Raw genomic sequence first — 26373 nt, 5'->3', positions numbered from 1 at the left:
TTCATCGATGGCTTTGAAAATCTGCACCAACTAGGTTTCAATTTAGGGGAGAGGAAAAATAAACACTGAAATAATTCACTAAAATTACAGATTCTACAGTGTAGTTACTTAACCAAAAGTTTCTTGTTAAGTATAGAACTGCTTCAGTCAGGTACTGAATTCACAGAAGTTGGAAAGGCTATTGTTGTCCAACCTGCTTTTAATTTGCTTGCAAGACTCGACAGAAAAAGAGTGGTTTTGGTTTGGTATACTGCAGCTCTATGTATTGCAATCAAGGCACATGATCAGTCACCTACAGTGGTTCAATTATGGCTTTTAAACTGCTTAGCAGTTTCTTATGAAAGACCATGTCATCATCAAATAAGAGAACAGGGATTTTCGCCAAACCTTGGAAGGACAGTTGATCAAACACAGGCAGGGAATAATCTGATGCAAAATGCAGGGGTCAGTTGCCCAAACTTGAGTTAAATGTGTGGACCAGGTTTAGGGTCGAACTTGATTATAGGCTACTCGAGATCACTCCATGGCAAGTCAAAATAGTAAGACTTGCCATCAGCGGAAGAACTGCGGTAGATCAGGGTCAATAATTGATAGGAAAAAAAACAAAATGACTGTCAGCCATGATATTCCAAAAGAACTTTTATAATTCATGAGCCTGGCAGTATTAGCATTGCCTTTGTATAAGCCCCCCACTTGTTGCAATATTCAGAAAATTGGGGTTAGGAAGGTGTTTAAGCTTCACTTCAGAAATCTGAGTGCAGAGTCTAGGCTGATATTTCAATCCAGTACAGAGTGTGTGCTTCACTAGAGGTGTCATTTTTCAATTGGGATATCAGATCCTTATTTCAGTCCTCTTCATTAGAAGTTGAGACCCCACCTGCCTTCCCAACATTAAAAGATTCTTATGGTACTATTTGAAGAAAAATTCAGGATTTTTTCCAATACCCTAGCAATTGTCCCTCAACCAACATAATAAAAAAAATTAAATGGTCATTTGTGCCATTATTGTCTGTGGGTATTTGCTGCTGTATTTAAAATATGTGCAGCACAGAAATGGGCCCTTTGGCCCAACTCGTCCATGCCAACTGTGATGCCCATCTACGCAAATCCCGTCCGTCTGCATTAAGCCCGTATTCCTCTATTCCTCTCCTATCCCAGTACTTGTCCATATGCCTTTTAAATGCTGTAATTTGTACCTGCCTCTACCACTTCCTCTGGCAGGTTATTCAACATAACCACCACACTCTGTATGAAAAACCTTGCTTATCAGATCTCCTCTAAATTTCTCCCCCTCTCACCTTAGAACTATGTCCTCTAGTTTTAGACTCTCCCACCTTGGAAAAAGAGTCTAGCTATCTACCTTATCCATGCCCCTCATAATATTATAAACCTCAATAAGGTTACCCCTCATCCTCCTACATTCCAGTGTGAATTAACCCAGCCTATCCAATCTCTCCTTATAAGTAAAGCACCCTATTTCAGAAACACTCTGGTGAATCTCTTCTGCACTCTTTTTAATCGTCTTATTTCCTTCCCGGTAGTGGGGCAACTAGAAGTGTACACAATACTCCAAGTGTGGCCTGACCAATGTTTTGTATGGCTGCAACATGACATCCCAACTCGTATACTCAATGCCTTGGCCTATGAAGGCAAGCATGCCAAATGCCTCCTTTCCTAACCTATCCATGTCACCATTTTCAGGGAGCAATCAACTTGTATCCCAAGCTTTCCCAGTACATCAGTTCTCCTGAGGTCCCTGCCATTTACTGTATATGACATCCCAAAATGCATTACCTCACATTTGTTTGCATTAAATTTCATTTGCCACCGCTCCATCCCCCAAGTTTCTAACTGATCTTTGTCCCTCTGAATACATCCACAACCTTCTTTGCCACCTACTACTCCACAATTGTTGTGTCATCAGCAAACTTACTGATCAGTTCACCCTACATTCCCATCCAAGTCATTTCTATAGACGACAAACAACAATGGTAACCCAACATCATTGGTTACGGGCTTCCAGTCAGAAAAACACATCCTCTGCTCTCATCACCCAAGCCATTTCTTGGATCCAGTTTGCCAACAAACCTTGGATCCCATGTGCCCTAACCTTCTGGAGCAGCCTATTGTGTGGAACTTTGTCAAAAGCCTTACTAAAGTACATTTGTCTCCATTATTACAATAGTGACAACATTTCAAAACTACTTATTTTGCTATGATGTGCTTTGGGCTATCCTGAAGACATGCAAGGCATTATACAGCATTTTTCTTTCAAACTGCAAGTCAGTAAGATATTTTGTTTATTGTCAAAACTAACAGGCCCTGTGATAATGGCTGTAAAATGGGGGGGAAAACAAACTTCAAAAAAAATAGGATTGGACTTCCCCACCTCTAAAATCAGAAAGGAACCCTTTGCCTTATGCTTGTCCAGGTACTCAGTTTCTGCATTCATCAATGCCATGGAACTCCGGTGTCAGCACTCGCCATACTGAAGCAAACAACTTATTTAATGGTTGAATTATGTGGAGAGAACCAGCAGTTACTAATTGTAACTGGAGCAGTAAAGGATAAAGAAAGTGCATAATTCTTGAAATGCATTCAGCACAATTGTTTTGTACATGAGTACATAGCAAGCTCAATGCAAGTGTAGCAGTAGTAGTCGGTTTTAAGGAATAAGCCTAGTTAATTGAAATCAGAGCATTTGGGGGCAGTGGTCACTCTGTTAGATTTAGCATAATTATGAAAAAAAGACCAAAACAGACTGGGTGTAAATGTTCTAAACTGGCGCACAGCCAATTTTCCAGGCTGAGATTTAATTTAGTAAAAATGCTCCAGAAGGTAAATCAATTTCTGAACAGTGGGAGGTGTCTGAGGAAGAAACAGCAAAGGTTCAGAACAGTATGTATTCAGTAAAATAAGAGCTCCCAAGTCTCAACCAAAATGGATGCCAAGGAACACATAAGGCAGGATAAAGGAAGAAGGGGAAGCTTTTGACAGGTACCATGAGCTCAATGCAGCAGAAATCCTGGAGAAGGAGTACGGAAGATGTAGGAGAGAAATTAAAAAGGAGATCTGGGAGGCAAAGGTGGTGCGTGGAAAAAAAAATGTTTGCAGAGAAATATTTCTGGGGGAGTTGGGCCGAAGGGTCCCTTTCCATGTTGTATAACTCTGACTCTACAACTGCAGACTCTTCAGTTACAGCACTGGAGGAGAGACGGGGAAGCAGCAAGGCCATGGAGGATTAGAATAAACAAAAATGAATTCTTAAAAAAAAAATCAAAGATAAGTCAAAAGTGTTTCCAACTGGATCAGAAAGGAAAGAGTGGGTCCTATTAGAAGCTAAAGCTGCAGCCTGAGTGTGGAGTTGGAAGACACACAAGTTTCTGAATGAATACTCTTTATCAGTCTTCACAGAAGGGGGCTGAGGGGAGATGTAGATGATATTAGCTTTGACGATATTAGCTTTGACATTAAGATAGAAGAATATGAAGCACTGGTAATAAAAAGAAACTAGATATATTAAGGAGTCTAACATTTTCAAAAGTGGATAAATTGTCAGACCTGGATAAAATTTTATATCAGGGTCTTAAAGGAAAAGAAGAAATAAATGCAGGCTATGATTATTGTTTTCCATGCTCTTTAGTCACAGGTGTAGTGCCAGTGGACGATGGTTTATGATGTAGAACCTTTGTTTAAAAAGGGAGAAATGAATAAACTGAGAAACTACAGGCCAGTCTGATGTAGATAGTAGGCAAATTGTTGGAAAAATTCAGAGGAACTGCACAAATCAGCATTTGGAGAGGTAATCAAGGATGATCAGCATGAATGTATTAAGGGGAGGCAATGTAACAAATTTCTTTTTGAGGAAGTAACAAGGATTGTGGATGAGAGTAAAGTATTTGATGTAGTCTACTTGGATTTTTAGCGAAGTGTTTGACAAAATGAGGCAGCTTAATCAAGAAAGTCAAACCCCATGGGATCAAAGGGCAAATGGAAAGTTGGATGAAAAACTGGCTCACTGGTAGAAATTAAAGGGCTCTGGTCAACAGGAATTTCAGTAACTGGCAGGCTACGTATCCCGCACTGGGCCTCTTGCTTTTGTGGTGTATATATAGAAAGTGATTTGGGTTAAAATATAGGCGACACAATTGACGATAATAGAAATGGCAATATGGTTGATGACTACAAAAAAAGTCCTACGTTAAGGAAAGTATGAAAGCTTGGTTAGCTGGGTATAAAAGTGGTAAATGGACTTGAATCTGGAGAAGTGCGAGGCATTTGAGGTGGGTGAAAAAAATCAAGGGGATACATGATAAATGTGAGGATATTAAGGCACCTCGGAGTGCATTTCCATAAATGCCTGAAGGTAGCAGGATTGGTAGATAAAATGGTTTAGAAAGCATTTGAGATAAGTGCCTTTATAGGCCATGACAGAGAATACAAGAAGAAGAACTGTATAAAACATGAGTTATGCCACAAATAGGGTACGTACAGTTTTGGTCACCACATTACAGCAAGGATGTGATCACACTAGAGAGGGCAGAGAGGAGACCTAACAACATATGAACAAAAAAATAGAGGCAGGAGGAGACCATTTGGCAGCTGCTCTATCATTCAATAAGATCATGGCTGATTGTCTGCCTCAGCAGCACTTTTCTACATTGATTCTACTTCCCTTGATTCCCTTAATATCTACTCTTGAATAAGTTCAGCAATTGAGCCCCCAAGTTCCTCCTGTGTACATAATTGCTAAGATTCACTACTCTATGAACGAAAACTCTCTCATCACTGTCCTGACTGACCAACCTCTTATGACTGTGACCTCCAGACACCTCAGCCAAAAGGAACATTATTTCTGCATCAGCCCTGTTCCCCCTCAAGAATTCTGTAATGAGAACATCCTTCATTCTTCCAAAATGAAGAGGGCATTGGCCCAGTCTGCTTAACCCCAATCCCCTGTATTGCAAATATATTCTTTGCTAGGTGAGATCAGAAGTGTACACAATATTGCAGACTCGGTCTCAGCAGGGCCCTGTATCAGTGAAGCAATATGCCTACACTTGTACTGAAATCCTCGTGCAAAACAGGGCAACCCACCATTTGCTTTCCTAATTACTTGAAATACCTGCATCAGTGACTCGTGCAGAAGGACACCCAGGTTCTTTCAGAACATCAGTAACTCATTATTTAAAAAAAATACTGTGTTTCTACTTTATTTTTTACTAAAGTGGATGACCACACAATTTTTCCACATAGAATTCTATCTGCCAGATCCTCGTCCATTTGCTTAACCTGTCTGTATCTTCCTGAAGCCTCTCTGCACCCTTCTCACAGTCCACACTGCCACTCAGCTTCACACCGGCAGTAATCCTGGTTATACTGCACAGGATCCCTTCATTCAAATCATTGATGTAGATTGTGAAAAGCTGGCACTTCAGCAGCAATCCCAAAGACACCCCATTTATCACAGCCTCCCAACCTGAAAATAACCCATTTATTCTTACTGTTTTCTGTCCATCAACCAATTTTCAATCCATGCTGGCACACTTAAATTTGTTTAATAGTCTGTTGTGTGGCAATTTATTAAAAGTTTTCTGAAAGTTCACATCTGCTGATTTGCCTTCTGATTTGACAAATGTGATTGCCCTTTCAGAAAACCATGCCAATTCTGCCCAATCCTATTTTCTTCAGACAAAATTTTTTTTTGCTTGACTTCACTGCTAATTTCCTCATTCCCAATATAATTTCTCTTGTCTATCTGTAAGAGACCCACATTAACTTTTGCTAATGTTTCCTTTTTATATATCTATAGGCTAGTTTACAATCATGTGTTGCTTGTTAGACTACTCTTGTATTCTACATCCTCTTTCCTTTCCAATGCCTTTTCCCTTTGCTAAATTCTGAATTTTTAAAACAGTCATCAGACTTGCTTTTTGTTTTGCTAACATTAGTTTCTTTCTTTGATCCAATGCTGTTTTTAACTTCACCTAATTATCTATGCCTAGACCAATTTTCCTGTTGGATTTTTATTGTCTTAAAAGGATAACCATGTATTATTTTTTTAAAAATAGAACATAACAGTATAGCACAGAAACAGACCCTTAATAAATCTAAAATTTCTTCATTTGCTGAACATACTCATCTAAACATTGATCTCTTCTTATACTCCATGAACTTGCACTCCGCTCTATTTCAGTAATGCTAATTTGGTTCGCCCAGTCTCTGTGATTAAAATCCCCCATCATTATTGTATTACATGCATCTCTCACTTCCTGATTAATACTATGCCCTGCTTTACCACTACTGTTTGAGGGCCTTAAGCAATTTCCACCAATGTTTTTTGCTCTTTGCCACATTTTAGCTCCAAACTAATTTTATTTTTTGACTTTCTGAACTAAGATCCTGCCTCTCTACTGCCTTTATCCCATTCTTTAATATCAGGGCTACACCACCTCTTCCACTTTGCTTATCTCTTCCAAGGGTGACCATCTGGAATATTTAATTCTGAACCTTGATCATTCTGCAATCACATTTATGTAATGGCAGTTAGATGGTGTCCATTTACCTTTATTTAGCCATTAATTTAACTACCTTGATATGAATATTGGGTGCATTCAGAGCATCAGTTTAACATTTTTCCCTACTCAGACTCTAATTTCTGACGCATGCTCGTATATGCAGTCCCTTCCTAGCCAACTGGGTATCATTACCCATTTTCCTATCCTACATTACCACTTTGCCCTTTCTCTTAATCTTTCTAAGTGTAAGAGTAAGCATAAGAAATAGCAGTTGAAAACCACTTGGCCCCATGTACCTGCTCAGTCACTCAACAAGCTCATGGCTGCTCTGCTACTTCACCATCACTAATGCAATATCCTTCAATTCCCCTAATCAAAGCTGCAGAATTAAAGTTACAAAGAGAGACTGCTCACGCTGGGGTTTTCTTTAGGATACAGGGGATTGAGGAGAGATTTAATTGAGCTGTATAAAATTGTGAGAAGCTTAAGCAGGATGCTCATAAGCATTCACTTCCTTGCAGAGGGGTCAGTAAATAGCAGGCATAGATTTGACTTAAATGGTAGGATTTGGGAGGAATTGAGAAAAAGATATTATCAGTGAATGGAAGAAGTCTGGAACTCACTGCCTGAAAGGCTGGTGAAGGCAGAAACACTCACCACATTTAAAAGGTAGTTGAAGGAGCATTAAAGAACCATTACCTGCAGGGCTGTGGATCCAAGAGCTGGGAAGTGGGATTAAATTAAAACCAATTTTTTGACAGCCTTGTGCTGCTCAGGGATATCATCGCCTACGTGCAGGACAGAGGGGTGAACACCTGCCTGGTCAGCTTGGACCAGCAGAAGGCCTTCGACACACGTAGATGTTGGATGTGCTCTCCAAAATGAGCTTTGGGGAGGGAATCAGGAATTGGATCCAACTGCTCTACACAGACATCTGTAGCGCAGTCCAAATCAATGGGTGGGAAACAGACAGCTTCCCCATCAAGTCTGGAGTCAGGCAGGGCTGCCCTCTCTCCCGTCTTGTTTGTGCGCTGTATAGAACCCTTTGCCGAATCCATCAGGAAGGACGAGCACATCAGAGGGGTGACGTTGCCAGGCAGTGAGGTCATCCAGGTGAAAACCTCCCTGTACATGGACGATGTTGCCGTCTTCTGCTCGGACCCAAGGTCTGTTCACAGATTGATCAGCATCTGCGACCAGTTTGAGTTGGCATCAGGGGCCAGAGTTAACCGCACGAAGAGCGAGGCCATGCTCTTCGGCAACTGGCCTGACTGATCCAACATCCCCTTCACCGTCAGGCCTGACTATCTGAAGATGCTGGGGATCTGGTTCGGGGGAGCTGGGGCATGCAACAAAAATTGGCGGGAGTGGATTGGGAAGGTGAAGCAGAAACTGGGACTGTGGGAATGGCGCTCCCTATCGATAACCAGGAAGAACTTGATCACCAGGTGTGAGGTGCTCTCAGGGCTGCTGTACTTGGTGCAGGTGTGGCCTGTTCCTCGCTCCTCTGGCTTGGAACTCATCCGTGCCATCTTCCGGTTCATCTGGGGATCCAAGATGGAGCGGGTCCGACGGGCCACCATGCACAAGTCCCTGGACAATGGGGATAAAGGTGTCCCTAGTGTCGCCCTCATCCTGATGACCTGTGGCTGCATCAGGCTGTGCACGAAACCCAAGTATGTGGGCACCAAGTGTCACTACGTACCAAGGTTCTACGTATCCCTGCTGTTGCGAAGGATAGGCCTGGCCCCGTGGCCACACAACGTCCCAGTCAGCTGGACGCTGCCGCACTACCTATCCTTCGTGGAGAAGTTCTTCCAGACCAACACCTTTGACCACAGGTCCATCAGGCAGTGGTCAGCACAGAACATCCTGCAGACACTGCAGGAAAAGGACTCGATGGACACTGTGGGGTGGTTCCCTGAGCAGACTGTCCAGATTATCTGGCAGAATGCCTCATCGCCAGAACTCACCAACAAGCACCAAGACCTCGCTTGGCTGGCGGTGAGAGGGGCCCTCACAGTCAGATCCTTCCTGCATGGTTGGAACCTCACTCCCAGCACGTGCTGCCCCCGGGAGGACTGCGCTGGGGAAGAGACGGTCGCCCACCTCTTTGCGGGCTATGGGTTTGCGAGGAGGGTGTGGCGAAAGATGCAAGGGTCCTTGTCACAGTTCATCCCCAGCAGTTGCGTAACAGAGGATTCTCTGATCTACGGGCTGTTCCCGGGGACACACACACAGAGACGGACATCAACTGCTGCTGGAAGGTCATCAACTCGGTGAAAGACGCCCTTTGGTCTGCCCGAAACTTGTTGGTCTGCCCGAAACTTGTTGGTCTTCCAGCACTGCGACATGTCCGTAGGGGAATGCTGCCGGCTGGCACATTCCAGGCTGCAGGAGTATGTGCTGAGGGACACACTGAAGCTGGGTGCAGCCAACGCAAAGACTCGGTAGGGAAGGTCTACAGTTTAGGGTTCTTCTGCCACTGGAGAAGGTCAGGGTCAGGCGAGAAAGCCCCTAAATATTGTAAACACGGGACTGGGTAGCCCCCAGGAAGCCACACATGTGGGATCAGTGCTGTTTTTATTATATAAAAAGGTAACACTAATGAATGATCTGTACAAGAATGTAAAGGATTGCACTGTTTTATAATTGTATATAGTTTGTCTTTTATTATGAATAAAGTTTATTTTGGAATAAAAATTTTTTTGCCAGAGTGGAAAATGGCTTCCTGTGTTGTAAACGTATACAGTTCTATGCAGAAAATGATCATTGGCATCTACTTCAGAAATTTCACGACTGGGATGAGAATTTCATAACCACAGGTCGAAGCATGCAAACTCCTGCGTGAAATAGCATGCAAATGAGAATGCTATGTTGGCGCTGGAAGCATGGAGACACTTGTGGGCTGCCCCCAGAACACTACGGAAAAAGACGTATTTCACTGTGCGTTTCGATGTACATGTGACCAATAAAGATATCTTATGAACCTTGTATAACTTTTTTGTTTGGTGTGGGGAGCTGCTAGACAGCAATCACTCTCTATAGGTGGAGAATCCAACCAAACTTGGACCTTACTGAGATTTGTCTGTGCCGTGAGTGTGGAGGGGATTATGTTTCTTTTCCTTTGGTGGAGTTTCTGCTCAGAGGGAGGGGAAGGTTACATTTGGACTCTCAGTTGTATTTCATGAAACCTGATCAGCAGGGGAGAGGTGAATGCAAGTGCAGGCAGTGTTATTTGCTTACGAAACAACTTTTGCTTTAAGTGAGAAGCAGTTTGAAAACCTTCTTCACTCTCCCCCATAAATATTTTCTGTGAGGGGTCATTTGTTTAATTATTCCTTACTGACTTGCTGGAAACTAGTCAATTTCTTTGTGAGTGTGTTAGCATGCTTTCTGCCTGAGGACATCAGAGTACTTTTGCTAATTCAGTAAATTGTGACATTTCTTATAATTTTAAACTATTCAACTCATCCACTTCCATATCCATTTGCTTTCTGTTGAGCTCTTTCTCCTCACATTTTCTTACTTTTGCCTCTTATTGATGTTGTTTCAATTTCAAGTCAAGATTTTAAGAGACTTGAAGGATTCTGCCCCCAGATCGCTAACATGTGATCTTTGTCATTGTGTATGCATAGTCCTTAAAGACTGGACTGAACTCTTTTGCAATGGCCAAAATCAAGTAGCCTTTCAGCTACCACTAGTTAATTGAGTTAGGCTCCAGGTGGCTGCCAGTGCGTGTGTACCCAACCACTAATCATTGTCTCCAGAAAGGAATAAAAATGGAAGCTTGTAGAGAAAGGTGATAAACTAAATTTCATGTGTAGCAAATCATCATTATAGTTCACTTGCCACAAGAACAATTCTTTGTATCATTAACTTTTAGTGTCATTGAATTGCTGACCAATCCATTGTACTTTTAAAAAAAAACAAATGCAAAACATTTAATACACAATGCCAAAGAGAAACACTATGGTATAAGAAGTGCAGTACAGCAATTTTGGTGAACTACTGACAAAAAAAATGACTGGTCAATGCCACATTAACATCTAGCCAATGGCTAATTTCACTACTTAACTACCTCCACTTGGCATCAATGAAATAAGCACCATCGAGTCTTTGCCATCAAGATCGAGTAGAAATTCAAGTGGACCATTCATATCAATGTTATGACTACAGCAGCAGGTTACTGGTTGGATACTCTGTGGTGAGTGTCTCACCCCTAACTTAGTTTGGCTGAAAGTATTATACAGGTTAAGAAATCAGAGTGGACAGAGAGGTCAATGAGAGGCAGTGGAGTGATACAATAGGTGTGTGGGATTTGAATCCATGTGGGAAGATGACATCACTTACGGAAAGCATCTATATATGGAATAGGAGGAAGCAAAGATAAACATTTGGGAAATGCCAGGGGTGATGAAGAGGGAATATAAAGAGTGAATATTGGTTGTAATCAGATAAATGATTGGTGGCAATTGTGTACATACATGTTTAATAAGTTAAAGTACCAGAACACTTCTTGTTGGGTCATAGAGCAATACAGTACAGAAAAAGGCCCTTCGGCCCACAGAGTCCATGTTGACCATCAAGAACACCTTTTTTTTAAAAACACTATTTCTACTCTAACCCATTTTATTCACACCATGTTGTCATCAACTCCCCCATAGATTCTATCACTGATCTACACACTTGGGGCAATTTACAGTGATCAACTGACAATAAGTTTTTGGGATGTGGGAGGAAACTGGAGTACCCGAAGGAAACCCACATGATCACATGGAGATCATGCAAACTCCACACACACACACAGCACCAGGGATTAGGACTGAACCAAGGTTGCTGGAGCTGCAAGACATCTCTACTAACTGTTGGATTGTGCCAACCTTTTGGACTCCTCTATTACACAACAGCACTTGATGACTGCTGCAGCTAGAGAAGTTGTCTCACCAACACCTTCTTAAGAATAATGAAAGAATAAAACCTAACTTAAAAGCATATATTAATGTGTCTTTTTTCTGTGAAATATCATTTGGAAGAGACCTATCTTACCAATTAAACCTTTAAGATTTCCTGCTCAAGACTTAGTTTCATGACTGTTAATACATGCAGCTTGTCATACAAAACCATTAAATAACAATGGAAGTCTAAATAGGAGTCACCTTTGAAACCAATGGAACTAAATAAAATGCTAATACAACTTTTATGAGGCAGAAATAATCTCTCACACAGAAATGTCACTGCATTTCTCATTCAATTTGCATATTAAGGACTTTCTCCCTGCCCAATGTAGACAGCAGTTTGTGGCCAACAGAAATTATTTTTTTGTTTAACAGAACCAGTTCTGCACTTTTCTCATTGCGGCACTGTTCAGAGCTCTGTCTTAGCGACGACAAAACTGGTGAAACCATCCCAAATTACTTCAAGGGTGAATGAAGTTTGCAAGACCGGAGAGTTATTTTTGGTGCCCTGGCCAATGCTTATCACTCAATTAACACAACAAAAAAGATTCTTATTGCAGCTGAGCTCAAGTTGGCTGCTGCCTTTCTGACAATACCACACTGACTACATTGGTTGTATGATTAATAAAGTTGTAACTGGTGAGCAGTACTATAGGGATTAATACTGGGGCCTCAACTATTTACATAATGACTTGGTTAAAAGGACTGGCTGCATTGTAGCCAAATTTGTTGACGATACTAAGGCAAGTGGGAAAGCAAATTGTGTGGAAGGCATGAACGACAAAATTTAGTGATTGCAGCTTAGTGAGGGGAATTGCGAGGTTAACCATTTGAGGAGGAAGAATAGGAAAGAAATATATTGTTTAAATGGCGAGACTATAGAATGTTGTGGTACAGAGGGATTTAGAAGTTCTTGTACATACTGTAAAACACAAAGTCAGTATTCAGGTGGCAGAAAATAACTGGAAGGGAAATAGAATGTTGGCATTTGTTGCAAAGGAAATGGAGTATTAAAGTAAGGAAGTCTCACTTTACCGGGCATTGAGAGACCATACCTAGAATACCACAAACAGTTTTCATCTTCTTCATTGTTCAGAAAAGAATCATTAGGTTGATTACTGAGATCAAGGGATTGTCTTATGAGAAAGGTTGAACAGGCTGGAATTCAGATGAAAAGTGATCTCATTGAAACATACACTACTCTGACGGGATGACAGGGTAAATGCTGAGAGGATGATTACCCTCAATCTAAAATTGGGGCCATAGTTTCAGAAAACCATGTTCTCACATTTAACAAAGATGAGGAGGAATTTATTTTCTTGGAGGATCCTGAACCTTTGGAATTCTCTACCCAAGAGACATGTGGAGGCCAATTTATTGGAAATATTGAACGACAAGACAAACAGGTTTTTGGTCTATAGAACAGTCAAAGTTTATGGGGAACACTCAGTAAGATGGAGCCAAGGCCAAGATCAGATCGACTGTTATTGAATGGTGGAGCAGGCTCACGTGGCCACATGGACCACTACAGTTCCCATTTCATTTACAGCAATGAAAGGTAAAAATCTTTTCTAAAAAAAAGGAATGGTGTGATAGAGAGGAAGAGAAAATATACTGATGCGTAATACTTCAATTAGTTGTGATTGTGCTCTTATATTGGAATAAGAGGCAGGCTCCCAGAAGGCTAGGTTTCCCTCTTTATTGACAAACTGCTTTGCACTTCACATGGCCAACATTGGGATCAGGAATTCACCAGGTGCAGTACTGAAAGAATGTATTGTTGAAAGGTACCATATATCAGATGAGGTATTAAACCTCAAGTGAATCCCTTGGCACTATTTGAAGTGTAGATCATCTTTCTTGATGTCTTCTACAACATTTATCCCTTAATCAAAACCAATAGAATAGGTTATCTGGTTACTTATCTCAATGTTGTTTGTGGGACCTCGTATTGTGAAACTTCCATTGCATGTTTCCTTTAGCAACTTCTCTTTAAAAGAAATTTACTAAGTGTTCTGGGGCATTCTGAGGTTATGAAAGACACCATGTAAATATATGCTGGTTCATTTCTGATTTCCAGTTCACATCAGGTTGTCCTTAGGCCAAACAGGAAATGTAAGGGAAAAAGCTAACAGTGTAAATATATACTTTATTTTAAAATATCCAAAACATCAAGATGAAAATCCATTAAGGAATCTGAAAGATTTGTAATGTAGAAGCTGACACATTAGGAAAAACAGACGATATGCAAAAAGAAAAGCAATTTAAATTTATGAGTCACTTAATGTAAAACCCACAAGTACCAATGCCAACTCTTACATACTTGAATATGGATAACAGTGTTACAGACAGCAGAGCAGTGCGGCTCAAGTTCAAAAAAATCTAAAATGCAAGTCTCTGGAGTCCTCATTTTCCAAAGGAAAACTGGCCAAGAATTCTCATCTGTGAAGAATTCTGTTTTGGTCGATATGGTTTGGGATTTTAGTCGAATTATTTAAAATTGCTGGGATGGATATGCCAAAAATATCTACTCACTAAGCAAAATTATACAAATTTTAAACAATTTCCAGCTTGCTGATTTTTGAAAGTGATGAATGAGCAAACTAGAAGAATTTCTTTCCATGCTGCCATGCTACGAATGTTTCACTTTTACACTTCTCCCCTCCCCAAAGTGTCAGATCAACTATGGAACAGATCCCTTCATAGAGCCAGTGGCCAGCGTCACCCTTGTGACACATGGCACCTCTCTCAGTTTACTCCTGTGCCCTCCGTGAACTGTGTTAATTCATAAACTAACAATATCTTAGAATGCCTATACCCAGAGGAAGGAAGGAGAAACATCTCATTAGATTGGGCTCAGAGCTCAATGCATTAAAAAAAATGTTCAGATACTGATGCTAAAATTCTACCTCTATGTATAAGTCCACAAGAGAAAATTGCTTGTTAGATTCAAGGCTATTCTTTGGCAGTTGCTAGAGTAATGGTCTAACTCAATGGATTCCTGGAGCTAAAAAACAAAACTACAGGACCTCTGCTACTAGTTGCTTTCCTTGTGAACTCTTCAGTGAAGAGCCCCGTGATACATTGGCAATTCACTTCAATGAGCAGGAGATAGAGTAGGGGGACTGACAGTCAGCAGAACCCAATCACAAGCTGAAGTCTTAATTCAACTGTCAGCATCACTAACATTCTCTGGCATAGTTTGTACCCAGATTTGGTGCACGTTCTGGAACTGACTGTACAGGCTGTCCCCAGGTTCCGTTTTCACAGATGTCCAAAGTCAATTTGTCCATAAGTCAGAAAATGCACCAAAAAAAACACTCAATATGGTAACCATACCTTAATGAATGGCATTAAAAGCACATAAGACTGATTTAAAAAAAAGAACAATCACTAAAAGTGCAGAGAGAGAAAACTAGTTCTGCTGTTTGTAGGAACAAACCTATCTACACATGTCGGACTTTTGAAATTTAATATCATTAATGGGAGCTTGTTCATTTGTAGGGGTATCCATAAGTCGGGCATTCATAACCCTGGGACGGTCTGTATGCAAATGTAGTCATGGTTGGGGAATAATAAGATGAAGGGCACAACATGACTAAAAGAAAACTGGCATCTAGAAAAGGAAAGTATTTCAGACACCAGAAATATGAAATAAAAACGAAAATGCTGGAAACACTCAGTTAGCCAGCATTCGTACAGAGAAACAGAATTAACTTTTCTGATCGATGAGCTTTCATCGGAGCAGATCTCTTTCACCTTCAGCCAGATACAATTATTAGGAAACTAATAAAAAATTCAAAATAAACATCATATTAAGTTTGTCAGTGATGCTGTGAAATGAGAGTCAAATTACTCCCAAAACAGATGCTCTATTCCGAGCTCTGTCATAGAAGGAGATTACCAGGCGGACAGAAAAATATTCAAGGATGTGCTCATAGGTCTCTTCAAGTCCCTAACTCCTGGGAACCTCTGGTGCATGTCAACTCAAAATGGAGAACATAGAACATTACAGGCCCTTCGGCTCATGATGTTGTGCTGACATTTTATCCTGATCCAAGATCCATCTAAGCCTTCCCTCCCACATAGCCACATGAATGATAGAAAAGTGGAGGGCTATCTAAGAGTCTCTGATATGTCCCTAATGTATCTGCCTCCACCACCTCTGCCAGCAGTGCATTCCACACATCTACCACTCTGTGTGTAAAAAAAACTCACCTCTGACACCCCCCATAACTTCTTCCAATCACCTTAAAATTATGCCCCCTGGTGTTATCCATTTTCACCCTGGAAAAAAGTTTTTGACTGTCCACTTGATCTATGCCTCTTATCATATTGTACACCTCTATCTAGAAGCAGCAATAAGAATGGTATTGACAACCTCATGGGCATGCATCAGGAGCACACAGAAGCCCTGTGTAAGTGACAGAAGGAGCTCACCACCTCTCAAGTGGCCCACCAACCTTCCTGTCCCATCAGCCACCTCCTGCCCCATCTATGGAAGAGAAAAAGGAGCAGCACATGAACATCTACCACCTTGGTATGTTTGACTACGTCAGATAAGCAATACATAAGGTTAAAAAAATTATATAAATATGAATAAGATACTTTCAAGTTACTAAGCAGTTAATAAAACCAATACGGAAATCGGATGATTCCATGGAATACTTCAAGTTGGGAGATCCAAATTTGCAAATCTATATATTAAAGAGCCAGGCAGCTAAACAAGTTATTTTTAGCTCTGTGTAAATTATCCATGCATTAAAAACAGTCTTGTTGATAAATACATGTATTTTCAGATATAATTCTCTAAAGGCTCTTACACTACAATGTAATAGTTATGCTCTAAGCACTTGGGATTTTAACTACTAGCCTGTTATTAATCCCTTCACCCATTTCAGAAATTTAAAAAAATGCCTGCATTCCCTGGCTATTTATTTTTCTACTTTAGACAAGAGCTTGTCAAATTCAGTTTCTTTTCAAACAAACTCGTTCTCTTTCTCATAATGCATACTGCTAAAACAATGAGTAGATTTTTCAGGTATACTGTACCATATTTTTCCAAGATTCATATGGACTATTGCGTACCTGCCAGGGCCTGTCCCAGTCCAGTGGGATAGGAAACGCTCCAAGCCAAGCTCCAAACAAACTGGAAATTGTGGTGATTTGAAGACTAGTATCCCAGATAGACAAAGCACTGTAAGAAGAAAAGGATTTTATTTGCAAGGTCATTCCTAATGTAGTTAACCTGGAAGACTATGCTGCAGGATGGTTAAGTTAAATGTGCAGACAAAATGGATATTGTTAGGGAGACAGAAAAGGGGAAAATGAAAAAAGCAAGTGACAGAGAATGAGCATGGGGCAATATTTTGTTGGCGAGGAATTAAACTGAATTGACAAAGGGATGATCACCAACTGGTAACTGAAAATAGGAACAAGATGGACAAAGACATTTAGTAGTAGAGTATTCGGTGGAAGCAGATTAAGTTGGACGACAAAGACATAACACGGGTTCAAATACGAGCACGAACTCCGATAACCCATTATGCAATTGTTCAGGAGCAACACACACAAAAAGTACTGGAGGAACTCAGCAGGTCAGGCAGCACCGATGGAGAGAAATAAACAGTCGATCTTTCGTGTCTAGACCCTTCATCAGGGCTGGAAAGGAAGAGGACAGAAGCCAGAATAAGGCGGCAACCAGCACTCTTTATATGTGTTGTTCCAGATTCCAGCATCTGCAGAATCTCTTGTGCCTCCAATTGTTCAGAACTCCTGATGCTTGGATGTCTGGTTCACTTCGTGATTTTCCCTGCACTCCTTTTAAATTCACTGGGGCCCTGTTCCCTGCTCTCTTTAAAGCCACCTGGTTCACTGAAATGTTTATTATACCACTTTGTAACACTTAATGGACTTTAAGCCTGTTCTGCCAATCAAGATCAAGGCTGATTCACTCTTGGCTTAACAGCATTTTCCTGCTCTCTGCCCATACCTTTCAACACCTATGACATTTGTGTGTGAAGCCACAAGGGATGGGCGAGATCTTAAATGAATATTTCTTATCTATATTTACCATGGAGAAGGTCGTGCAAGCTACGGAATTGAGGGAGATGAATACTTGGAACATATCCACATTATAAAAGGGGTGGTGCTGGCAGTCTTAAAGCACAACTCCCTAGGACTTGACCGAGTGTATCCTAGGACATTGTGGGTAGCTAAGAAATTGCAGGGGCCCTGGCAGAGATATTTGTATCTTCCTTAGCCATGGCTGAGGTACTGGAAGACTGGAGGGTGGCTAATGTTGTGCCTTTATTCAAGAAAGGCTGCAAGGGCAAGCCAGGGAACTGCAGGCCAGTGAACCTAACATCATTGGTGGGAAAGTTACTGGAGAGGATCCTGAGGGACAGGATCTACCAGCATCTGGACAGACAAGGACTGATTAGGGATAGTCAGCATAGCTTTGTGTGTGGGAAATCATATCTCAGGAAATTGAGCAAATGTTTTTGAAGAGGAGACCAAGAGGACTGATGAGGGAATGGCAGTAGGTATGGTGTACATGGATTTCAGCAAAGCTTTTGACAAGGTCCTACATGGTAGGCTGGTTTGGAAGGTTAATCACATGGAATCTAGGGTGGGCTAGCCAATTGGATACAAAATTGGCTTGGTGGAAGGAAGTAGAGGGTGGTGGTAGAAGAAGGTTCTTTTTCAGACTGGAGGCCTGTGACCAGTGGTGTGCCACAGTGATCGGTGCTGGGTCCACTGTTCTTTGTCATATATATTAACAATTTGGATGACGATGTTGTTAATGTGGTTAGTAAGTTTGCAGATGACACCAACGTTGGTGGTGGAGTAGACAATGAAGAGGGTTAACCAAGTTTACAAGGGAATCTAGACCAACTTGGGAAGTGGGCCAGAGAATGGCAAATGGAATTTAACTCTGCCAAGTGTGAGGTGTTGCACTTTTAGGGCCTTGGAAAGTGTTGTAGAACAGAGGGACCTAATGTACAGATTCATAATTCCCTGAAAATGGAGACACAGGTAGACAGGGTGGTGAAGAAAGAGTTTGGCACGCTTGCTTCATCAGTCAGGGCATTGAGTACAAGAGTTGGGATGCCATGTTACAGTTGTACATGATGTTGGTGAGACTGCACTTAGAATACTGTGTGCAGTTTTGGCCACCTGGGTTTTGGAAGGAAGCCATTAAGCTGGAAAGGATGCAGAAAAGATTCACAAAGATGTTACTGGGACAGGATGGCTTGAGCTACAGGGAGAGACTTGATAGGCCGGGACATTTTTTCCCCCTGGAGCATAGGAGACTGAGGGGTAACCTTGCAGAGGGATATAAAATCAGGAGGAGCACAGACAGGGTGAATAGTCACAGTTTTTTTCCTACAGTAGAGGAGTCTAAAACTAGAGGGCATAAGTTTATGGTGAGTGGGGAAAGATTTAAAAGGGATCTAAGAGGAGACTTTTTCCCCACACAGAGGGTAGTGGGTATATGGAACGAGCTGCCAGAGGAAGTGGCATGGGTACAATCATCGCAGGGGACTTCAATCAGGCCAACCTCAAGAGTCTGTTACCAAAATACTATCAACACATTTCGTGCTCCACCAGGGGCGCCAACACCCTTGACCACTGCTATACAACCATCAAAGATGCCTTACAAGCCACCCCTCGTCCTCACTTTGGGAAATCAGACCACCAGGCTGTGCTCCTTCTCCCTGCATACAAACAGGAACTGAAATGGGAGGATCCGGTACAGTGAGTCGTGCAGTGCTGGTCTGAGGAAGCAGATGAGCTCCTACGTGACTGCTTTGAGACAGTGGACTGGTCCACGTTCAAAGACTCAGCTGCCAGCCTTGATGAGTATGCCACCACCATCACAGACTTTATCAGCAAGTGTGTGGAGGACTGTGTACCAAAGAAGACAATACGGGTGTTTCCAAACAGGAAACCATGGATGAACTGGGAGATCCACTCCCTACTGAAGGAGAGGACTGCTGCACACAAATCTGGGGATCATGATCTGTACAAGAAATCAAGGTATGACCTTTGGAAAGCTATTAGGGATACCAAGAGGCAATACCGACTCAAAATAGAGTCCCTGACCAGTCGCCAGTTATGGCAGGGCTTACATGCCATAACAGGCTACAAGACGAAGTCGGGCTGCATACCTAACAACAGTGCATCCCTTCCTGATGAACTTAATGCATTCTATGCGCGTTTTGAGCAAAAGGGAAGTGGATTGTCACCATCCACCCTGACAGCCACCAACGCAGCTGAACCTGTGATCACAGTGGAAGACGTAAGATCAGTCTTCCAGAGAGTGAACACGAGGAAAGCACCTGGCCCAGATGGTGTCCCGGGCCGCGTGCTCAGATCTTGTGCTGATCAGCTGGCAGAAGTATTTGCGGACATATTCAACCTCTCCCTGCTTCAATCTCAGGTTCCCACCTGTCTTAAGAAGACCACTATCATCCTGGTACCAAAGAAAAGCAAGGTAACATGCCTCAATGACTACCGACCAGTGGCTCTGACATCCACCATCATGAAGTGCTTTGAGAGGTTGGTCATGGCACGCATCAACTCCAGCCTCCCAGACAACCTGGACCCACTGCAATTCACCTATCGACAAAACAGGTCTACAGCAGATGCCATCTCCCTGGCCCTACACTCAGCTCTGGAGCATCTGGACAGTAAAGACACCTATGTTAGACTATTGTTTATTGACTACAGCTCTGCCTTCAATACAATAATCCCAAGCAAGCTTGTCACCAAACTCCGAGACCTAGGATTCAACACCTCCCTCTGTAACTGGATCCTTGACTTTCTAACAAACAGACCGCAATCAGTGACGATTGGCAGCAATACCTCCGGCATGATTATTCTCAACACTGGTGCCCCACAAGGCTGTGTCCTCAGCCCTCTACTCTACTCCCTATACACTCATGACTGTGTGGCCAGATTCTGCTGTAACTCCATCTACAAGTTTGCAGATGATACCACCGTTGTAGGCCGTATCTCAAACAGCGATGAGTCGGAGTACAGGAAGGAGATAGAGAGCTTAGTGGAATGGCGTCATGACAACAACCTTTCCCTCAATGTCAACAAAACAGCTGGTCATTGACTTCAGAAAAGGGGGCAGTGTACATGCACCTGTCTACATCAATGGTGCTGAGGTCAAGAGCTTCAAGTTCCTGGGAGTGAACATCACCAACAGCCTGTCCTGGACAAATCACGTAGATGCCACGGCCAAGAAAGCTCACCAGCACCTCTACCTCCTCAGGAGGCTAAAGAAATTTGGTTTGTCCCCTTTGACTCTCACCAACTTTTACTGATGCACCATAGAAAGCATCCTATCTGGATGTATCACAGCTTGGTACGGCAACTGCTCCGCCCAGGACTGCAAGAAGCTGCAGAGAGTTGTGGACACAGCCCAGCGCAGAGAATTATGGACACCAGCCTCCCCTCCTTGGACTCTGTCTTTACCTCTCACCGTCTTGGCGTAGCAGCCAGCATAATCAAAGACCCCACCCACCCAGGACATTCTCTCTTCTCTCCTCTTCCATCGGGTAGAAGATACAGGAGCCTGAAGGCACATACCACCAGACTTAAGGACAGCTTCTACCCCACTGTGATAAGACTATTGAATGGTTCCCTTATACAATGAGATGGACTATGACCTCACGACCTACCTTGTTGTGACCTTGCACCTTATTGCACTGCACTCTCTCTGTAGCTGTGACACTTTACTCTGTACTGTTATTGTTTTTACCTGTACTACTTCAATGCACTCTGTACTAACTCATTGTAACTGCACTGTGTAATGAATTGACCTGTACGTTCAGTTTGTAAGACAAGCTTTTCACTGTACCTCAGTGTAAGTGACAATAATAAACCAATACCAATGATAAAGTTTAAATAAACATTTGGACAGGTACTCAGGGAGGAAAGCTTTGTAGGGATATGGGCCAAATACAGGCAAATGGCATGAGCTTAGATAGGCATCTTGGTCAGCTGGACGAGTTGGGCTGAAGGTTTTGAAGTATATGGGCCAAACATGGGGAAAGGGGAAGACCTCAAGGAGACAACTTGGTCGCCATTGATGAGTTGGGCCGAAGGGCCTGGTTCCCTTACATAATAACTCTATGACTCTAACACCCTCGTAGTTCAGAAATCTGTCAATCTCCACCTTGAACATAATCATGCACCATGGAAAGCATCCTATCTGGATGCATCACAGCTTGGTATGGCAACTGCTCTGCCCGGGACCACAGGAAACCGTGGAGAGTTGTGGACACAGCCCAGTACATCATGGAAACCAGCCTCCTCTCCATGGACTCTATATCTTTTGCTGCCTTGGTGAAGCAGCCAGCATAATCAAAGACCCCACCCACCCAGGATATGCTCTCTTCTCCCCTCTCCTATCAGGCAGAAGATACAGGAGCCTGAGGGCACATACCACCAGGCTCAAGGACAGCTTCTATCCCACTGTGATAAGACTAATTGAACAGTTCCCTTATACAATAAAATGGACTCTTAACCTCAATCTACCTTGCTATGACCTTGCACCTAATTGCCTACCTGCAATGCACTTCCCTGTAGCTGTGACACTACTCTGTATTGTTATTGTTTTAACCCTGTACTACCTCAATGCACTGTAATGAATTGATCTGTATGAATGGTATGCAAGACAAGTTTTTCACTGTACCTCGGTACAGGTGGTAATAATAAACCAATACCAATGATGCTACCTTCACACCTCTCTGGAGGAGAGAATTCCAGAGTCATGATTCTCTGAGAAGAAATTCCTTCTCTTCTTCAGCTGAGAAAAGTAACCCCAAGTAACCCCTTATTCTGAAACTATGCACCTAGTTCTAGATAATCCCACTAGGGGAAAATCCACATTTCAATAAGATCGCCTCTCATTTTTCTAAACTTCAAAGAGTATAGGTTCACGCTGCTCAACCTCTCTTCATAGGTTAACACCCTCAGCCCACGGATCAACCTTGTAAACTTCTCCACGTTGCCTCTACTATACACTTCTTTCAGTCTGGAAGCCAAACCAAACCAGGTGCTGTCTCAGCTGTGTCCTGCAAAGTTGTACCAAAACCTTCCTACTTTTATACTGCGAACAACATGCAATAAAGGCCAACATTCCATTGGCATTCCGACCTGAAAGCCAACCCTACGTTTTATGAACAAGGTCTCACAGATCCCTTTGCACGGTATCACTTTATAGTCTCATTCCATTTAAATAATGATTTACTTTTTCATTCTCTCTTCCAAAGTTAATAACCTCACATCTTCCCACATTATACTCCATTTACTAACTTTTTGCCCACTGACTTAACCCACCCATGTCCCTCTGCAGGCTCCACTTTCTCCTCACAATTTGCTAACCCACCTATCTTGACTGTGAGTGTAGGGCACAAGGACAGCAATTGGAACGTTCACCCATCCAGCATCTAAAATCTCAAACACCACCTCAGCTATCTTGAGATCTGGCAAGGCTGCATTTATCACTTCTTGCTGGTGGCTTTACTGATTGAGTGAATTCAATCTTAGAGATCTGAGGAATACTGGACTAGAACAACAGATAGTATGGCTTTAATCAGTTTCTTTTATGGAGCTCAATTTCGCAATGTTCTAAGGGGAAATGGGACTCCTAATCATTAGGTTGTTAATCTTGTAACAGGACTACCAAACTGCATCCGTTAGTATGAGAAGGTTTTAAAGGAGCAATTACTCGGCACTGTACATGTATTTTCACACCAATCAGACCGATTTTCATACATTTTCCCTGTGCTCACTGACTCCTGGTTGGGCAATGCCTTAGGAAGCAACGGCTCAGCATTCTCATTGCACTCCCTGTGAGTACTCAGCTAAGCAGACTTGATCTCGAGTTGGGTCTTGGATGGGGGAACCACCTGTGAATAGCAAGCGCAGTGGAGTTTGTTGCCTGGGTAATCAGCTGAGCCAAATGAATTCAGATGAGCAGGCTGAATACAAGACCCAGGAAGAATATTGATAACACCGCACAGGCTGAAAAAAACTTGAATTTTTACCTTTGATTTGATCAGAATTTTCAAGATTTTGGACTGGACATTATAGGATAGCAACAGGGAACTTGTCAGCATTTAATGGCGGCTGTGCTTTCCACTTACTGGGTCCCAAACTCTAAAATTTCCCTAAGACATTAGCAGACATTCTTTATACCCACTTTGTCGAACAAACCTTTGGACATTTTAATATTTATATGAACCATCAGCCTACAATGAAGACCTTCATAAGAAGCTTTTAATTAAGATAGCAGCTCATGGGAATAAAGGCATGTTATTGCTAGCTTGGCTGAGTGGCACAAAGGGTAGGGATAATAGGCAGATGCTCATATTGTGACCACCGGTGTCTCGCAATGATTGTTTTGCAGCCTCAACTATACAATGCTTTCATTAATGACAATACGACAGAAAACTACATATGCTGGATTACAAAAGGCACAAAGACAGAACTATACACAGTGCAGACGGAAACTAAAACTGCAAAGCAATAATAATAATAATAATAATAAATTAAACAAAAGTGTGGCAAATCTACTTCAATGTCGGCAAATATAGGGTCATCCGTCATGGACCTCAAAAAACACAGAAGAGACCTGCTTAAACAGTGGAAAATTAAAACACTGGAATCCCAAGGTAAATTGTGATCCATACACGGAGATACCAAAATACACTGGAAGTCATCAGTAATGGAAATGTTGACCTTTGTATCCAGAGGACTAGAGTACCAAAGAACTTTGAGCTCATGTTTCAGTTAAACAAAGCCCGAGCTAGACTACACCTGGAGTACATTAAGCAGTTCTGGGCACCTCCATGGATAATTGGTAGATATTGATTTTAAGGTACCAGTTGGATTAGAGGGAAGTTGAGGAAAAATATTCACTATACTGTTTGAAATGCACAACCTGAAATGGTAGTGAAGGTAGAAATACTTACCATACACAAAATATACCTGGAGAAGCACCTTGACATGACAAACCTACGGGGTTACAGGTCAAGAATTGGAAAGTGGGATTAGTCTGAATAGTTCTCTTAGCTATCATAGACACAATGACCTCTCCTGCACCATAAATATGACAAAAACAGCTCCATCTCTTATCAAGCCACAATTTGAAGCCAATTGTTAGATTTTATTTCAGCAGCAGGATTACCCTGAATAGTTCACAAATATGCAGAGACTCTTAAATGAAATATTTCTCATTCTACATCTTACATTACATTAACCAATACATAAAGAGTCGGCTAAATTGGATTGCATCCTCCTCTTGGATTTAAGATTATTTATGATACCATCCATCTTTTGATTCTATAATTGCATGACCTTTTTACAATGTTTACAATTTGTCAAAAAGCAACATTTTAAAAATAAAAGCATTTGACGGGGAGTTCAATATTATGTTAAATCAATCTTGCTTACTATTAGAGCCTAATAAGTCACTACATAACTACGATACAGTAATCTGGTGGTTTTGTTACTTGACTAGAGCCCAGAGGCCTGGACTATTGATCTGGAGGTACAAATTCCAATCTCACCACCAGCTGGGAAATTTTAATTAAAAATATCTAGCAAAACTGGCCTTCATTGATCCTGACCCACCAACTAACTGCCAAAGAATCACAGAGTTACACAGAAAGGTGCCCTTCCATCTAACATGTCCGTGCCGACCACCAAGTACTCATCTATACTGTTCCCATTTACCAGCATAGTCATAGAGTCAGACAGTATGGAAACAGGCCCTTCAGCCCAACTGGTCCATGCCAACCAAGATGCCCCATCCAAGTTAGTCCCATTTGCCAGCTTTTGGCCCACATCCCTCCAAACCTTTCCAATTCATGTACATGTCCAACTGTCTTTTAAAAGTTGTTATTGTACCTGCCTTAACTACTTCCTCTGGTAGCTCATCCTTTGTGTAAAAAAGTTGCTCCTTAAGTTCCTAATACATCTTTCCCCTCTCACATTAAACCTGTGTCCTCTCGTTCTTGATTCCCCAACCCTGGGAAAAAGACTGAGTGCACTCACCCTATCTATGCTCCTCATGACTTTATACATTTCTATAAAATCACCTCCCAGTGTCCTATGCACTAAGGAATAAAGTCCTAGCGTGTCCAACTTCTCCCTATAACTCAGTCCCTCAAGTCCTGGCAGCATCCTTGTAAATCCTTTCTGCACTCTTTCCAGTTTAATAACATCTTTCCTATAGCAGGGCGACCAAAACCGAACACAATACTCCAAGTATGACCTCACCAGCGTCCTGCACCATGACCTCCCAACTTTTATACCCTGTTTACCTGTGACTCCACTTTCAGTGAACCATGTACTCGTACTGTAAGGTTCCTCTGTTCTACGACACTCCCCAGGGCCCTGCCGCTCACTGTGAAGCACTTGGTCCGCAGCCTACTGTGCCTTAGTGATTCAAGTGCTCATCCAGATGCTTCTTAGGCAGTGCATTCTAGACTGCAACCATCTCCTGAGTGGGAAAAAAATCTTCCTCATAATCGCCTCTAAACTCATACTTCTCACCATTGGGAAAGGTTTTCTACTATCTATGTAATCTATACATCTCATAATTTCGTATACTTCTCTCAAGTTTCTCCCCCACCCTAGTTTCCTCTGCTCCAAGGAAAATAAACCCAGTCTATCCAGTCATTCTATCCCAGGCAACAGTTTGGAGAATCTCCTTTGCACCCCTTCCAGTCCAATCACGTCCTTTCTACGGAGACAGAAGAGACTGCAGATGCTGGAATCTGGAGCAGAAAACAAACTGCTGGAGAACTGACGTGTGCAGTGGATAGAGGGGAGCAGCCGGATGTTGTATACTTTAATTTCCAGAAGGTGTT

General features: G+C 42.1%; 1 protein-coding gene across 3 annotated transcripts in view; it reads right to left on the bottom strand.

Annotated features, from left to right (window-relative positions):
* The window catches only part of pigf (phosphatidylinositol glycan anchor biosynthesis, class F), a 49096-nt gene that overhangs the window by 7564 nt on the left and 15159 nt on the right, over positions 1–26373 (bottom strand). The window contains exons 4-5 of one of the 3 annotated variants that reach the window (XM_052011494.1): positions 16565–16673; positions 15858–15971 (exon numbers count right to left, since the gene is read on the bottom strand). In XM_052011494.1, the coding sequence (XP_051867454.1) occupies positions 15858–15971; positions 16565–16673 (223 nt within the window). The remainder of the gene's footprint in view (positions 1–15857; positions 15972–16564; positions 16674–26373) is intronic. The other 2 variants (XM_052011495.1, XM_052011496.1) reach the window with 2 other exon arrangements.

The sequence above is a fragment of the Pristis pectinata genome, chromosome 3 (genome assembly GCF_009764475.1).
Source record: "Pristis pectinata isolate sPriPec2 chromosome 3, sPriPec2.1.pri, whole genome shotgun sequence".
Lineage (NCBI taxonomy): Eukaryota > Metazoa > Chordata > Chondrichthyes > Rhinopristiformes > Pristidae > Pristis > Pristis pectinata.
The sequence above is the reverse complement of the archived record's forward strand: the minus strand, read 5'-3'. Positions and strand labels throughout refer to the sequence as shown.